This window comes from Schistocerca gregaria, chromosome 1 (assembly GCF_023897955.1).
Source record: "Schistocerca gregaria isolate iqSchGreg1 chromosome 1, iqSchGreg1.2, whole genome shotgun sequence".
NCBI classification, from domain to species: domain Eukaryota; kingdom Metazoa; phylum Arthropoda; class Insecta; order Orthoptera; family Acrididae; genus Schistocerca; species Schistocerca gregaria.
In genome coordinates this window covers 1,186,496,503-1,186,514,462 of record NC_064920.1, presented here as the reverse complement: position 1 = coordinate 1,186,514,462, position 17,960 = coordinate 1,186,496,503, and the positions used below count along the sequence as shown (strand labels likewise).

Below are 17,960 nucleotides of genomic sequence, written 5' to 3'. Positions count from 1 at the left end.
TGCGCGATAATCGGGAATCTCAAAAACGGCGGTGTTGAGAATGCTACATCAACACCGATTGCACCCGTACCACATTTCTATACACCAGGAATTCCATCGAGACAACTTTGAACGTCGTGTACGTTTCGGCCACAGGGCACAAGAGAAATTATGGGACTATCACAGAGTTTTTGCACGCGTTCTATTTAGCGACGAAGTGTCATTCACCAACAGCGGTAACGTCAACCGGCGTAATATGCACTATTGGGCAACGGAAACTCCACGATGGCTGCGACAAGTGGCACATCATCGAGCTTGGCGGGTTAATTTATGGTGCGGCATTATGGGAGGAAGGATAATTGGCCCCCATTTTATCTATGGCAATCTAAATGGTGCAATATATGCTGATTTCCTAGATGTTTCACTGCATGACAGAATGGCGATGTACTTCCAACATGATGGATGTCCGGCACATAGTTCGCGTGAGGTTGTAGCAGTATTGAATAGCATACTTCATGACAGGTGGTTTGGTCGTCGAAGCACCATACCATGGCCCGCACGTTCACCAGAACTGACGTCCCCGGATTTCTTTCTGTGGGGAAAGTTGAAGGATATTTGCTAACGTGATCCACCGACACCGCCTGACAACATGCGTCAGCGCATTGTCAATGCATGTGCGAACAACGGAAGGCGAACTACTCGCTGTTGAGACGAATGTCGTTACACGTATTGCCAAATGCATTGGGGTTGACGGACATTTTCCTCTGACACCATTTCACTGACAGGCATTTCAGTTTAAACTGCTGCTGGCACTAGTCAAACGCGTGAATATTATGTTTCAACTGCTGTTGGGGGTGATAATATTTAGGACGTTAACAAAATGTGTAAAACGCAAGGGAGACAACTAGCGTCTGTGGTACAGGACGCAGGGTGGGGGCTTGGTGGACGAGCCTAAGTGGTGGAGAAGTCGGAGGGGAGGGGGACGGCAAATGATACGTCGCTTGTGTGGAAAAACCTTCTCGAACGGGCCCCGAATGGTATAAAAGCGTACTGGCCAACCTGCAGCTACACCTGGTGGCCAGCTGATCTGATGTAAAACTGAGAGAAGAGAAATGATCTGTGTGTTGCACAAATTAAGTAACTTTTTTTCTTGTAGCCAAATGACGTTGCACAAAAATGAATGACAGGAAGGGAACGAAGGATTACTATTTCTTATTCTGTGCGCAAATTTCATAGGGAGATCGTATTTACCTCCCTCCGAATCATGTACACAGTATAAAGAATTACCAGTTCTTCTTTCTCTTCCGCGATTCTTTTTTGTAGTGTGGTATTCGTGGATGAACAGAGATCATTTAAATTTGTACTGCACAGTTTTATCTCTGGCCAGCTGGTCCCGAGGTGTCGCTATCCTTAGCCCAATACCCACTTATATCTGCAAATGGAGTGCAGCGTCAAAACTGTCAATAAACACTTGGTGTCGTGTTGTTTATTTTAGAGTCCGGTAAGGTCAAGAAATAGTTTACGATATGACACTATATAGGATTCTATGACGACCACTTTTGAATGCTATTTGTATTTCTCAGTATGACAGACCACTGCATTATAACACTGTATGGCCAAATTAATTTTTGAGTAACACAAGTAATACGCTCCACATTATACTGTGCAACGCATTTACCAAACAGAATATCACGTTTTTATTATACTTGTCCTATCTGGTGGTAATATCGTAAAGAAAGCTGAATTTATCGTAACTATGTTGAAGTTAATCTTTGGAAAAAGTCTACTCCAAAGCTGCAGGCTCAGTGTCGCAATAGAAAATTAGTTGTTATGTATTGATTTAATAATTAAACCCCAGATAGAACCATAATGCATCATACACACCTTCAGATTGAGTGAATTGTCTATCATGCTTTTCGCGGAGGCATGTACCGTCTATGCAACTAATCTAAGGCAGTTTGTTTATTGCCATACGAGTTTCGCTTCTTTTATTTGGGAAGCATCATCAGCGACGATTTTCAGCGCTGTTAACTCGTGTGTGTGGTCCTGGATATGTACTCGTTAGTCTCCATACTTCAGCTAGCAGTATGGAAACAAACTAATACACACTCAGGACCACACATACGAGTTAACAGCGCTGAAAATAGCCGCTGATGATGCTTCCCAAATAAAATAAGCGAAACTCCTATGTCAATAAACAAACTGCCTTAGTTTAGTTGCATAGACGGTACATGCCTCCAAGAATTTTAAGCAACTAAGGGAAAGACGGAAAATAGAAAAAAATAACGATATTATGCCTTTATTCAATTACTGAAATTCATCATTTAATTACTTTTCTTCAATATTAACGACTGGATTATTTGCAACTATGTATGCAGACACAAATTACTTCACTTCAACATCGTTTATTAATGGGTAAATGATACACTCACAGTGCGTTCTCAGATCTTTTATGCTGATTCTACAGATAAAGATGAAATGGCGGTCTTGTTATGTGCAATTACCATTCTTTTTTAAATTCATATTCTAGCAAGTTGAGGAGAATACCAGCAAGGTACCCTAAGTCCCTGCTCATATAGAGCCTTTGGATTTTCGCTTGAACAAAGGTAAAGTTCTGCGTTCTGGTCCTACACGCTCCAATCCGGTCTGACCGACCGTGGCCAGTGGCGTCAGCGAATGCTGTAAGGAGAGTCATGTGGTCGGCACTGGACATGGGTGTCGTTCGCGAATTAACGGGTCCAAAGAAACTGTTCACCAAGATCAACAGAACGAGTTCCCGGGAGCGGGAAACGGTCGGTCTCGTTCCCGCAACAACACGTCGGCCGGTCTCGTTCCAGCCTCGGTCCCGTTCCCCTCTGTCTCGGTCTCGGTCTCTCTCGGCCGGACTCGTCCGTCTTTCTTCGCGTGGCCATTCGTCGCAGTTCCACTGCCGACTGCTCATAGTTAGTTCAGTATCGAGTTGTTGGTGGTTTCGTTCGCTTCGCACGCCCAGTCTAGATCTGTAACAAACCTTTCTTGCACTCTGAACTTCTGGATCTTTACGTATTCTGTTCAGCGTCCACGACCGGTAATTAAAATGTATTTTAGAATTACATAAATTACATAAAAATTACATGGTATGTAATACACACATCCTTTCAGGTAACAAATCGGCGTATCAGCTTACTTCACTATTTGGATAAATAGCAGAAGAAATACTTGTAAAAAGGCAAGATTTTTTTGTTATTACACATGCAAAGGACGTCGGCACTGCACACGCGAGTGGCCATTTTCCCTCTTTTTTTGACCGAAGGTAAAAGAGCATGTTCACGGCTATGGAAGGCACACCGACTTACAACCGAATGAAGTCCGCACTTCGTAATCGAGTGTATGGTGTCACATTTTGTAAAGAGAATGTGATAACCTCTACAATATTATTTCAGTGGTACTGGGTAGGGCACTAAAAATCGGCCCCGAGTTCTAGACTGCTCATTGTCACTTACCAATCGTCCGTCATCTCTTGTTTCGATGTTGTTTGCATTAGCTTACTTGTTATTTCTTCACTGCCTAATTATTACATGTATCTATTCTAATCGTATCGGTCAACAAATCTTGCGGGCCGGCCGTGGTGGCCGAGCGGTTCTAGGCGCTTTAGTTCAGAACCGCGCGATCGCTACGACCGCAGATTCGAATACTGCCTCGGGCATGGATGTGTGTGATGTCCTTAGGTTAGTTACGTTATGTAGTCTCTAAGTCAAGGGGACTGATGACCTCAGATGTTAAGTCCCATAGTGCTCAGAGTCATTTGAACCAAATCGTGCGTAATTGGCGAGCAGTCTGTACTCGGCGCCGGTTCTTTGTGTGCCACCTGATATTATTTCACTGCAATGAGCCACATAACGCTGCAGCTGGCTGAACGAGATGTTTTGCAGAATCACGAAAATTACAAGTGTGTGAGAATTCTGTTATGAATAAAATCTCTGTACTCCAGGGGGGAGGCAAGTGCCCCCTCTTGGTGCATTCCATCTTCAGCCACCTACGCTACTAATTTTCAATTTTTCATAAGAACCACGTACCAAGCACAATGAACGGTGAACGAGTAAAAATGAACGGTTCCCAAAAAAGAGCGGTCACCAGTGAACCAGTCCCCAAGGATGAACGAGTTTGCCCATCTCTAGTCAGCACGCTGCTCTTCAGGTCGTTGTTGGGATTCTTGACGTTGGAACCGCCACTAATCGGTCCCACAGCACCTCTGTTGGCGTCACGAGGCAGAGTGCGCCCCGTACCAGACCTCCCATAAAGGATAAATCCCTGGCAGTACCGGGAATCGAACCCGGGTCCCCCGCATGGCAGTCAGCAGCGCTGACCACTCAGCTACATAGGCGAACTCTACAACAGAAGCACAGAAAACAAACTTCACAAGCACGTGCTAGTAGCTTGATACATTATTACGTGTTATACCAAGTATCTACTATTTTACTTTTATGCGATTTTTAGCCTACCGAATAAATAGCAAATAATTTATTTTATGTTTGTAGTTTTATGGTGTTACATCTGGCATGTGTTTCAGGCACCTGGAAATGGCTACACAGCGTTGTGTAGCAGTGAAAAAGACAAAATAAAAGGATATTCTGTTGCATTTTACAACAGCCAGGTCAAGACGCTGAGGTGACAGAAGTCATGGGATTCTTACTAATATCATGTCTGACCTCCATTTGGCCCACCGTACTGCAGAAACTCAATGTGGAATAGACTCTACAAGTCGTTGGAAGTCCCCTGCAGGGATACTGAGCCATGCTGCCTCTATAGCCGTCCATAACTGCGAAAGTGCTGCCGGTGCAGCATTCTGTGCACGAACTGACTTCTCAATTGCCTCTCATAAGTGTTCGATGGGATTTATATCGGGCGATCTGGGTGGCCACACCATTCTCAATTTGTCTACAATGTTCTTCAAACCAATCACGAGCAGTTGTTTCGGAAATTTGTGGTAAGATCCTATTGGACGAAACTGCTGAGGTCATCGGTCCCTAAGCTTACACACTATTTAATCTAACTTTAACTAACTTACGCTAAGGACAACACACACACCCATGCCCGAGAGAGGACTCGAACTTCCGACGGGGGAAAGCCGCGCGAACCGTAACAAGGCGCTGCAGATCGCGCAGCTACGAACGGTTGTGGCCCAGCGACTTGGAGCATCGTTGTTTAGGAACATGAAGTCTATGAATGGTTCCATATGGTCTACAGGTAAGAAATCATAGCCATTTCCACTCAATGACCGGTTCAGCTGGACCAGATGACCCGGTCAATTCCATGTGTACACAGCCCACACCATAATTGGTCCACTTCCAGCTTGCACAGTACCTTGTTGACAACTTCGGTCCATGGCTTCGTGGGGAATGCGCCACACTAGAATCTTACCATCAGCTCTTACCAACTGCAATAGGCCACCGTTTTGCAGTCGTCTGGGATCCAGCCGATATGGTCACGAGTCCAGGAGAGGCGCTGCAGACGATGTCGTGCTGTTAGCAGACGCACTCACGTCGGTCGTCTGCTGCCATAGACCATTAACCCCAAATTTCGCCACAGTGTCGTAATGGACACGTTTGTCGTGCGCGCCACATTGATTTCTCTGGTTAGTGGAGGAGGAGACTAGTGTTTAACGTCCCGTTAGTTCACGCAGTGTTTGCTTGTCTGTTAGCACTGACAACTTTACGCAAACGCCGCTGCTCTCGGTCGTTAAGTGAAAGCCGTCTGCGACTGCATTGTCCTTGGTGAGAGGTAACGCCTGAATTTTGGTATTCTCGGCACACTCTTGACACTGTTGATCAGGGAGTATTGAATTCGCTAACGATTTCCGAATTGGAATGTCCTTTGCGTCTAGCTCCAACTACCTTTCCGCTTTCAAGTCTATTAATCGCCGTCGTGCGCCATAATCTCGTCGACAACCTTTTCAGATAAATCACCTGAATACAAATGACAACTCCGCCAATGCACTGATCTTTTATACCTTGTGTGCGCGACACTACCGCCATCTGTATATGTGAACAGTGCTACCCATGACTTTTATCACCTCAGTGTGGATTATTATCGGTGTTATTCGGTATTTCAAACATTAAAGCATCCATAGTAACTACCATTTGAGAGAGTGTGTCACTTGCGGTGCAACAGGATGAGATTTGTACGGCATCTAATAACCCAGCATATGTTTACATTCTTTTCCAGTCGCTCCACAGTGGTTACTGGAACCTCACGACACGTCTGCTCTCTCTGGGAACCCACTGTCCATCCACTGTCGAGCACAGGGCTTTCCTCAACCAGCCGTGTCCTGGCTGCGTGGACAAGGTAAGACGAAACGTCACTCAGAATACAACAGCTAATCCTTATATATAACATTCTTGTATCACAGTGTTAGTTGCCATACTCCTCCGAAACGGCTCGATCTATCCTGATGAAATTTTACATGTATATTCGGAAGGTCAGAGAATCGGTCGTAATCTATTTTTCATACTCCTAAGTGAAGATTAGATGGGTAGACCACATAACTAATGAGGAGGTATTGAATAGAATTGGGGAGAAGAGGAGCTTGTGGCACAACTTGACTAGAAGAAGGGATCGGTTGGTAGGACATGTTCTGAGACATCGAGGGATCACCAATTTAGTTTTGGAGGGCAGCGTGGAGGGTAAAAATCGAAGAGGGATACCAAAAGATGGATACACTAAGCAGATTCAGAAGAATGTAGGCTACAGTAGGTACTGGGAGATGAAGAAGCTCGCACAGGATAGAGTAGCATGGAGAGCTGTATCAAACTAGTCTCAGGACTGATTACCACAATAACAACAACAACAACAACAACAAGTGATAAGAGTGGTCCATCCCAAAAAAAAATTCTCATTTTTTGGACAGAACTTTTTATTTTTATTTTTTATGATGTGGCATTAAAATACACACAATCCTAAATTTTCACCCTTCTACCACCAACCTCTATTTTAATAGCGATTTTAGTAATTTAATAATTTTCAACCCCGGTCGATAACTGATCAATTATCACTTGATTAGTTATCGCCTCCATGTGTCTACCGGTGGTAGTCTTTCACTATTCGGTAGATAAGTAATTGAAGAAAACGTACCAAAAGCAACGACTCGAATATCCCTCTTTGAATCGACGTAACTAGACCGAAAATTAAACTAGGTAGCACGCGTCATTCGCCAAACCGACATTTAGGCCTAGCGCACACGCATCGATTTTTATCGTACGGAAATATATCATACGATCAAATTCTTTCAGTGAAACAAAGAAGTTCCTATGCTCTCCCTTGTTCCTTTAAAATAATTTAATCGAACAATATTTTTACGTACGATTAAAATCGATGCGTGTGCGCTTGGCCTTATTAATAATTCTGACGAACACGTTTTGGCACGAAATTGCCGCTACGTTTTTATGCTCATGGACGAGCCGTGTATCGGCTGCAATTGTTAAATCCACACTATCTACCGTAGAAACACTAGAAGTGATAGTGGCCGATAATCCCGGACTCCCTACAGTTTTCGGCCATTATTATTGTTTGTGTCACGAGCTCCCGCCAACAACCACTATTGTGTTACACGTATACTTGTGTTACACGTGTACAGTATTCTTATAGACTAGAAATAATTTATAAGGCAAAACAACGTTTGCCGGGTCAGCTATAACATATAAAGATTTTCAGAGGCGGAAGGAAGTTCATCGGGTATAGCTAATATTTCAGTAATATTTTAATGGTGCGAAGTTAATAACCACAGCACACATAACAGTTCAGTAATCGACGCTGATAACCATAAATATTACAACCATAGTCTCGTGGTCCACCATTGAAGCTTAAAAGAGTTGGATTTTAAAATACTTTGTTATACGCCTGCAGCAAATGGATCTACACAAACCTCAGACAATCCCTTTAGATTAGACGAAGGTGCTTTGTGAGTTTGGACGTAGAGTTACACAGTATCCTAGGAGTCTTCTGTAGCCTTCAGTCTACAGGGTGTTACAAAAAGGTAAGACCAAACTTTCAGGAAACATTCCTCATACACAAAGAAAGAAAATATGTTATGTGGACATGTGTCCGGAAACGCTTACTTTCCAAGTTAGAGGCCGGCCGCGTTGGTCTCGCGGTTCTAGGCGTGCAGTCCGGAACCGTGCGGCTGCTACGATTGCAGGTTCGAATCCTGCCTCGGGCATGGATGTGTGTACTGTCCTTAGGTTAGTTAGGTTTAAGTAGTTCTAAGTTCTAGGGGACTGATGACCTAAGCAGTTGAGTCCCATAGTGCTCAGAGCCATTTGAACCATCCATGTTAGAGCTCATTTTATTACTTCTCCTCAAATCACATTAATCATGGAATGGAAACACACAGCAACAGAACGTACCAGCGTGACTTCAAACACTTTGTTACAGGAAATGTTCAACATGTCCTCCGTTAGCGAGGATACATGCATCCACCCTCCTTCGCATCGAATCCCTGATGCGCTAATGCAGCCCTGGAGAATGGCGTATTCTATGACAGCCGTCCACAATACGAGCACGAAGAGTCTCTACATTTGGTACCGGGGTTGCGTAGACAAGAGCTTTCAAATGCCCCCATAAATGAAAGTCAAGAGTATTGAGGTCAGGAGAGCGTGGAGGCTAAGGAATTGGTCCGCCTCTACCAATCCATCGGTCACCGAATGTGTTTTTGAGAAGCGTACAAACACTTCGACTGAAATGTGCAGGAGCTCCATCGTGCATGAACCACATGTTGCGTCGTACATGTAAAAGCACATTTTCTAGTAGCACAGGTAGAAAATCATGATAACGTGCTCCATTGAGCGTAGGTGGAAGAACATGGGGCCCAATCAAGACATCACCAACAATGTCTGTACTGTAGAGCAATGAGTCGCATGTCAACACAAGCACAGAAGTCAACATTAGCTTCCTTCAATTGGGCCAACTGGCGGTGAATCGAGGAAGTACAGTACATACTGACGAAACTAAAATGAGCTCTAACATGGAAACTAAGCGTTTAAGGACACATGTCCATATAACATCTTTTCTTTATTTGTGTGTGAGGGATGTTTCCTGAATGTTTGGCCGTACCTTTTTGTAACACCCTGCATATGCGACCTCAACGGCTCCTGTACACAGGGCGGCACTACATAGACCTTAATATTTTGCAAGACGAATGGTGACTTGTCAAGGGTCTAGTACCAGCACTGTTAGAAAATCTGCGTAATATCGACTTTTGAATTATTTTCTTGAAGGAAAAATACCTGAGGTATGGACATCATTGTGTGACCTCTAAGAAGACTGTCAGCGAGGTGACTTATGGGAGAAGCTGAATCGAACGAAACTGAAATAAGAGGGGCATTGAATGAGTAATGCAACAAATTTTTTCATGAAAGCAGGTTGGCTTAATTCAGGATTCCAATGGACCATATTATTCCCCAATCTTTTGGTTGCAAAACCCTATTTTTCAACATAATCTCTATTCAATGCAGTGGCCTTACACCACCTTACTCCGAGAGCCAGAATGCTCAGTTCACAGTTCATGCACCCCAGTACACACGCAAGGCAGCCAGAAATGTACTTAAGTCCAACCCGAAGAATTACGCGATTTCACAGTCATTACTCCGCTACTATATCTGAGTTTCACATTCAGTCCTTTTCAGTAGATTTCTGTTAAAGAAATTGCTCGCCAAATATTCCGTATACGGATACGAAACATGACACTCGGAATTTTACAAAGGCCGAAAGTTCACACGCGTTTATCTTTCCAACAAAACAATTCTAGAACTCCCAAACTTCACGAAACTGTCCATAAATGCAACTGCTTCTATCGCAACACGATTTGGACACGAAATTCCAATAACTTCTTCATTTTACACATTATGCAGACGGACACGTTCAACATAACCTGCCCGTTCAATAGCAACCCAGCGACTCTTCCATGCTGCTCCTTTCACGGCCTACAACTACCTGGCAGTGCGTGGGAACTGCTAAACTCTTATTGGTTGATCAAAATGACCAGCCAATCAGAATAATCGTTCCAGATCATTCTCGCGCCAAAACTGTCCTACGCCAATCACTATTCCCAGTTGCATTCACATTATTTCAATATGCAAATATTAACATAATGTTTAACAAAACCAAACGAAAGGAAAACTGATCTGGTAGTTTATTTAGAAGGCTATTGCTCTGCAAACGGCTATTCTGGGTGCCTTCTTACAAAAACAAGTACTCTTAGACATACGTCATCAGTAATGAGGGGAAAACACAACTTTCCCACTACACAGCGACGTAATGTGATAGAATATACAATACTGAATTTATACGTATGTTCCACTTACACACTCTCACTCATTGTCATTCATTCCACAACAACAAAACAGATATTAATTAAATAATAATCTTTTCTGGATTTTATATTACGACAATTAAAAGTAGTTAACATTTTTAATATGAAAATCCAAATAAATTGATCTGACATTTTGTGAACTCCAATAACGATTTCATACGATTCTAAAAGGCAAACTATTATTATTCCTACCTGAGTTTTGTAGCCTAAGTGTCGGTTTAGGGTGTTTTAGGTAATTTCCTCTAATTCCGAAGCTACGACAGATAGATGGCTGGAATTTTTGCGGTGTTATTTTGATCCAACAATGGGATCCTTTTATAATCCCTGGTTTCTGACTAAATGCCTCTTTATGTTCTCCAATGAAGCTGAACAGTTCTTCTGCTCCTCTGAAACCCACGTCGCAATGCCATTAATTTTCGAATGCACTTCATCTGGATTAAGTTTATGTTGTTCTTCTGATTCCCCTAAAATTTTAGTTGTTTTGAGCTCATAAGCCTTCGACACATCGTTTTCACGTCCTTCAAGTTCAACTATTTGTAGATTAGCATAAATTTCCTATCGACTGACATCCTTTAGATAAACTGAATTTTCTTGACTCCGCCATCTCCTCTTATTCTCATCTATTCCTTGCATATCTGCTCCCTGCTCGGTGAGCCAATCTGATCCAGTAATAAATTCTACCTGTAACAGAGGTACCAACATGACATCCACTCGATGCGTTTCTCTACCTATTTAATTTCTAACATGTACTGACAACTAATTGGTTTTCCAGCTTCTCCCACTGGTCCCTTAATCTTAAAACCTGTCACAGACAAAAGGTATTTTCACATTTCCTGCGTTGTTGGCAACTGCCTAAAGCTCACCTCCAGAGTCGATCAGTGTTCTCATCTTTCTTTCCCTGATCTCTGTTTTTATAACTGTTACCATTACTGCCTTCTTCTATCAAATGTTCTTAGCTATTTCTTAACCGGTCTCCTATTGTTATGAAAAACTGTCAGTCTCATTCACATTGTAATGTTGGGGCCCCGCTTTGTCCTTTTCAGGTCGGACCACAGCCTGTTTCCCGTCCGATTACCTGCAAAGGCTTCTGCTCCGTCCGCTCTCTCCAAAGTATCGCTTTCATTCTCACATGCTTTACGCTCATCTTTCTTCTGTCTGCGGTGTCTCCTCTCCCTATAGCCTCTTTATGCATGGCTATCTTGTCTGCCGTGCGGCGTCCGAACTTCATTTTTCCTTTTAGTTTCACGTCATTCTTTCGGCTGTCGCCCGGCGTTGTCCAAATTTTCTCGAAGCTCTTTCCCTTGTCATTCTTCTCTCTCGAGTTGGACGAATACCGTCCTTGCTTGATCGATGGACTCAACGATGGTTCTTAGTAAGTGGCTACGTGTATGTCTCAGTAATGTTTGCACCACCTCCCTTACAGCTGCTCTTTCATCACACAGACTACTTAAGTACTGCTTCCTTTCAAGTTCCTTTCCTAAAAATTCGGCGCATGTCCCGTCCGATCTACTTTTATACGGTCGGTTGCAAATAGATATTAGCATATTAACCTGTTTACTTTGCGACCAATATTTGTTCAGAAACATTTTCTCAAATTCTTAGTATGACATTCGACCCTTTTCTCGTCTCATACCCCTGTTATCGTCTTCGTCTTCCATCTGATTCACCTTGTACGCGATTTTTGTTTTATCATACCAACTTGTAGGCAACAGGCCGCGAAAATTTCTGATGAAAGCTACTGGGGTGCAATTTTCCACTTGGAAACAGTTAATGAACTCAATCTGATGGTCATTTTTACTACTCATAGTTGTCTGTCCAGTAAAAGCACGCAGTTCGTACTTCAATTTACTTTTCACTAACAGACTGACCCATTGCTCTACAGTTTGTTATACCCCTTGTACATCTTGGCTTACTGTTTCTACTCAACTTCATGTACCCTTTTGGTGTATTCTCTTGTCGTTGTGTGGTATCATTTGTGAGAACCGAAACTGCTACCGCACTATCCTCTTATACAGATTGATTTTCGCGAATTTCGACGATTTCAGCCTTTTGCAAATACACCTGCAGCGTTAACTTCTTATTCACCGCCGACTCTTCTTCTGCCGCCCTTTCTTGTTCTTCATTTATATCCTTTCTCCATTTTATTACTAAATTCTTCGCTGTTTGTTCATAAGTTTCCAATTATTCCTCTAGGACTTTTTAAAAAAAAAAAAAATCTTGCTTCGTTGCCACCGATCACTGCAGTTCTTTACAATTTCAGTTCATGAAATCCATGATCTTTTTGTTATGTACTTCCTCATCTACTCTTCTACCTGGTGTTTCTATCACTGTATTACAGCCTTCTCCCTTTTTAACTACCATTTACTTCTCTGCCGTGTTTTCCGTGAATGATGTGTTCTGACTTTTTACGCTTCTTATCTGCTGCGCTCCCACATTTCCGAGCTGTCCATTTCCGCCCTGTTTCCTACCATTATTTTCGTAGAGTTTCTTAACGGGCTTTCCAATATTCCCACGGACGTATTATCCTCCTGTATTTGACTTTCAGTCAATGTTTGATTTGAAGTATTTACACTTACATAAAATCCAGCTGGTAGGAGGATAGGAAGAAAGAGAACGCGATCTGATAGTTTTATCATCAACACCAATAACAGGTATCTGCCACTGCCAGAGTTAAGTGGAGAAGAGCCTCAGGTAGAACGAGGAGCAGGAAATGTGCAGCACACTTCAACCGAGGCCAAGAAGCCTAGGAATGTACAAAGTGTTAGGAAGAAGAAAGTGCTGCTGCTAGGTAGTAGCCATGGGCGAGGTGTAGGCCCTCAGTTACAGGAAAGTTTAGGGGCAGCGTACCAGGCCACCAGTATCTTCAAACCAAATGCAGGGCTAAGTCATGTGATAGAGGACCTAGGGTCTTTATGTAAGGATTTTACAAAAGAGGACCATGTAGTGATAGTGGGTGGGGCGGGAAACAGTTTGGACAGGGATGGGGCATATGAAATAGGTGGTGACCTGGACAAGATAGCTTCCCTGACTCATGGCACCAATGTACACTTTGTTGAGCTGTTCCGGCGTCATGATCAGCCACGCCTTGATGGAGCTGTGAGGCGAATCAATGTGGGGCTGGGGATGGCTCTGAGGACGGCCAACTTTTGCTCATGTTTCTCTGGTGCCCGTCGGGACTATCAACAGATGGGGTTTCACTAGGCATGGCCTACACCTAAACAGGACTGGGAAGGGAAGATTGGTACAGCTGATTCATGAAAGTATAGGGGGTGGATCTCGGGCCACACATGGTCAAATACCTGTTGTCATAGGTAGGAAAAGTAGGTCTTTTTTAGGATAAATCCAGACAACAGGTTCCCCTGCCTAAAGAGTATCTCTAGCAGTTCAAAAAATACTGAAACAATCACTCACAAGACAGACTATAACACTTCAAAAATCACACATACCAGATGTCACAAAGAAAAACAAACCATCGGAAAGAGTAACATGGGGCATTTCACAGACTTAACAATCCTCCATCAAAACATGCAATCAATAAAAAATAAAATACAAGCATTAGAAGTTGAGCTCCAATCTTTGAACTGCACAGTAGTTTGTATTACTGAGCACTGGTGTAGAGACACAGAAAACCAACATGTAGTATTATCATTGTATGAAAGGGCAAACTCTTACTGCAGAACTAATTCAAGGGGTGGAGGATCATGCATTTATATCAGAAAAGGAACACAGTTCAAATCTAGACATGACCTCAGTACAGTAAGTGAAGACAAACACATTGAAATATCAGCTATTGAATTATCAGGGCTCGATATCACCAAGAAATTAATCATTTTGTGTGTGTATAGATCTCCCAATGGTAGTGTGGACACTTTTTTCAATAAATTAACAGAAGTTCTAGATAAAGTCTCAAGTACAAAGGTCAACATAATTCTGTGTGGGGACATAAACATCAACACTAATATCATAAATGAATCCAGCAGCACCTTCATAAATATCCTTCAAAGTTTTGGCATGTCCCTATTGGTCAATAGTGCAACAAGGGTTACTACAATGACTGCATCAGTAATTGACCATGTGGCCACAAATATAGACAGGGAAAAATGTGATGTAGCTGTAAAAGATCTCGGACTATCAGACCATCTCTGTCAAATAACAACAGTAAAATCAGGCATCGAATCATTCCCTAAACTACAAGCCTATAAACGACATCTATCAGAAATCAAAATAAAAGATTTTTCAAAAGAACTAGAAAAACAAAGCTGGGATGAAGTGTATAAGGAAACCAATGTGAATATGAAATTCTCCAAATTCTCCACATTGTTTAAATTGAACTTTGAAACAGCATTTCCAAAAGTATGCATGACTGTATCAACATCTCACAAAAACAGATGGATAACAGCAGGTATTAAGAAGTCCTCCCAAACACTTAAACAACTCAGTTCCATGAAAAAGATTCACAATGACCCAGAATTTTTAAATTTCTATCATAGATACAAAAAGATTTATAGGAAGGTGCTGATTGCTGCAAAAAAGTCATTTAATGACAAAATAATATATAATGCAGAGAATAAAAGCAAAGCAGTCTGGGATGTTATAAAAAAGGAAACGGGGAGAGGCAAACAAACGCAGAATAACATACTGCTAAGGGAGGGGGATAAGGTAATAAATGATCCACAACACTTAGCAAACTATGTAAACGAGCATTTTTCAAGTATTGCAGAGAAGTTACAGCAAAAATTCCCCAAAACAAATATAACACCTGCAAAAATTGTTGCACTAGATACAATGATGTTACTTCCAACCACAGAGAATGAAGTCAATAAAACTGTTCAAAAGCTAAAAAATAAAAAGTCAGAAGGCTTAGATGATGTACCAATGTGTGTACTGAAACAATGCATAGGGATTATACAAGGCCCATTAACAAATATAATAAATGAATCCTTCACATCAGGGACATTTCCAGAGCAGCTAAAACAGGCAAGAGTTGTACCTTTGCTTAAGAAAGGTAATGCAGAAGACGTAGAAAATTACCGGCCTATTTCCCTGCTGTCAGCATTCTCAAAAATAATAGAAGCAATTATGAAAGACAGATTAATGAATTATCTGAATAAATACAATCTTTTAAGCAAATCACAGTTTGGTTTTCGAAGTGGCAAAAATACGGAGTCAGCCATAGTAGAATTCACAAAAGTTGTACTTAATGCTCTTGATAAAGATGAGTGTGTCACAGGCATATTTTTGGATCTTTCTAAGGCTTTTGATACAGTCGACCACAAGATTCTATTAAATAAATTAGAAGCATTAGGAATAAGAGGGGTAGCTAATGACTGGTTTCGATCATACCTAACAGATAGGGTACAAAGAGTAGAGTTAACACATACTTCAAATAGATCTAAACATTTAGTAAAATACTTATCAGAACCAAAACATATTAATATAGGGGTTCCACAAGGTAGCATATTAGGACCAATACTATTCCTGATATACATCAATGACTTTCCCAGTAGTGTTACTCATGGTGAGAAAATTCTCTTCGCTGATGACAGCAATATTATAGTCACTGAGAGAACAAGAGAACTCCTTACCGAGATAGCAAATGAAACTCTCAAGGAAGTTTACGATTGGTCAATAAGCAACAAATTGACATTAAACATAAAGAAAACTAATGCCATGAACTTCAGTTTGAAGAGGAAAAATGACAATGTTAAATTAAATGTAGATGGCACCTCTATAGACTGTGTAACAAATGCAAAATTTCTAGGAATGAATATTGACTCTCAGCTGAAGTGGTGCGAACACACAAAGGTACTTGCAAACAGAATGTCATCAGCATGTTATGCCCTTAGAATTCTATCATCTGTGTGTAACATGCAGTGTCTTTTAGTTACATATTATTCATATGTACACTCAATTCTTAGCTATGGCATTCTTTTTTGGGGAACAAATCCACAAAATATGAACACAATCTTCAAACTCCAGAAAAGAGCCATAAGAATAATAACCAGAAATAGTAGTCGAGCTCATTGTAAAGATCTGTTCAAAACACTGGGAATTTTAACTGCTCCATGTGAACACATTTACCAGTCAGTTGTACACATCAAAAGTAACATTGGCAATTACTGCACAAACAGCTCTGTCCATGACCATGCAACAAGAGATAGACTCGACTTACATTTACCAAGAAAAAATAAACATAAAACGCAAAACAGCATTTTCTACCAAGGAATAAAACTGTACAATAAATTACCAAAAGAGATTAAAGAAATTTCAAAAATACACTTATTTAAGAAGGCAGCTAAAAAGTACCTGTTATGCAATACATTTTATACATTGAAGGATTACTTAGATAAAGCAGAGTAGGGGTTTGATAAAAAAAATGTTATACAAACAAATAATAATAATAATAATGATTATAAAACATCCAATATTCCACATAACACCTTCACTTTATTATTTTTCTTCTTTTTTCCTTTCTAGAGACACTCTCCCCTCAAGCTATGCATAGCACGATACTAACACCTCTTCCTCTTTCTGAGCTCAACATCTCATTCATTATGAAGGGATGCTGACTCAGTTTTTCAGGATAGCAAATGGGAACTTGCAGTACAGAAAATGGCCCAAGGATCACCTGTGTGTGTGTGTGTGTGTGTGTGTGTGTGTATGTAGTGAGTGAAGTGTTATGAAACAATGTGTGTATAGTGTGTGCAGTGACTGATAGTGAAATATGAGTGAATAGTGTGGCATTACATTATTTAATGAGTTATTTGTAAATAAATTATTGTATACCAGGAGTAAAATCTAATGATTGTCTCTAACTAGAAGTCTGTAAATATATGTGTATACGAATTAGCTTATTGTAAATTGATCTAAGCTTGTAAATACTTTGACATGTCCTATATCCTTGTAAAAAGAGATCTACGGATGAATAAAACTACTACTACTACTACTACTACTACACTCTCCTCATCTACTTTTCCCTTTTTAGCTTTATCTACGGGAGTGCATGCTTCCGTTTTACTCAGTAATCGTTTTCAAAACGTTAAATAATGAGAGACACAATTTCTGATAATATTGAAAATATTATCTTCGTCACACGCACTTTTCCTTCACACGCCTTTCTACTTCAGTATTACCGCCAAGCGCATTGCACTGGTTAGTTTCTTTCCTAACCTTCCAAAAACTGTTAGAGGTCTAGACATTTACGACACTTAACTTTTTATTCTCTGGCCGCCGGCTGCAGCATGCTGTGGTTCCTCTTGTTCCCACGGCCGGCTGTGTATGGCGCCATGGCATCTGCTTGCTGTATCCAAGTTGTTCACACTCAGTTCTAATAGATATGAAAAGGATTCTAAAGGAGACACTGATTCCATAGAACCGAAAGGTTTATTGTCTCTAGTACAAGGCACGGAACACGTTCCTTATGTTTCTACTGACGTTCACCCTTACTTTGGCTTGTTATTACTGTTCTGATGTACCATTTCTTCTATCGATCTTTACTAACGATTCATTTCTAATATTTCTCAACACCGTCCACAAACACTACAACCTTCAAGATCAAAACTTAGCTTCCTCAAACAAAAACAATGCCGGCTGGTTGGAAGAAAGCACAGGTCACACCCGTCTACAAAATGGCAAT

At 41.3% G+C, this 17,960-nt stretch overlaps 1 protein-coding gene across 1 annotated transcript in view; it reads left to right on the top strand.

The window, feature by feature from the left end:
- Positions 1-17,960, top strand: part of LOC126298023 (Down syndrome cell adhesion molecule-like protein Dscam2) — a 632,609-nt gene that overhangs the window by 446,922 nt on the left and 167,727 nt on the right. Inside the window, exon 14 of the mRNA XM_049989376.1 lies at positions 6,184-6,303. Within this exon, the coding sequence (XP_049845333.1) occupies positions 6,184-6,303 (120 nt within the window). The remainder of the gene's footprint in view (positions 1-6,183; positions 6,304-17,960) is intronic.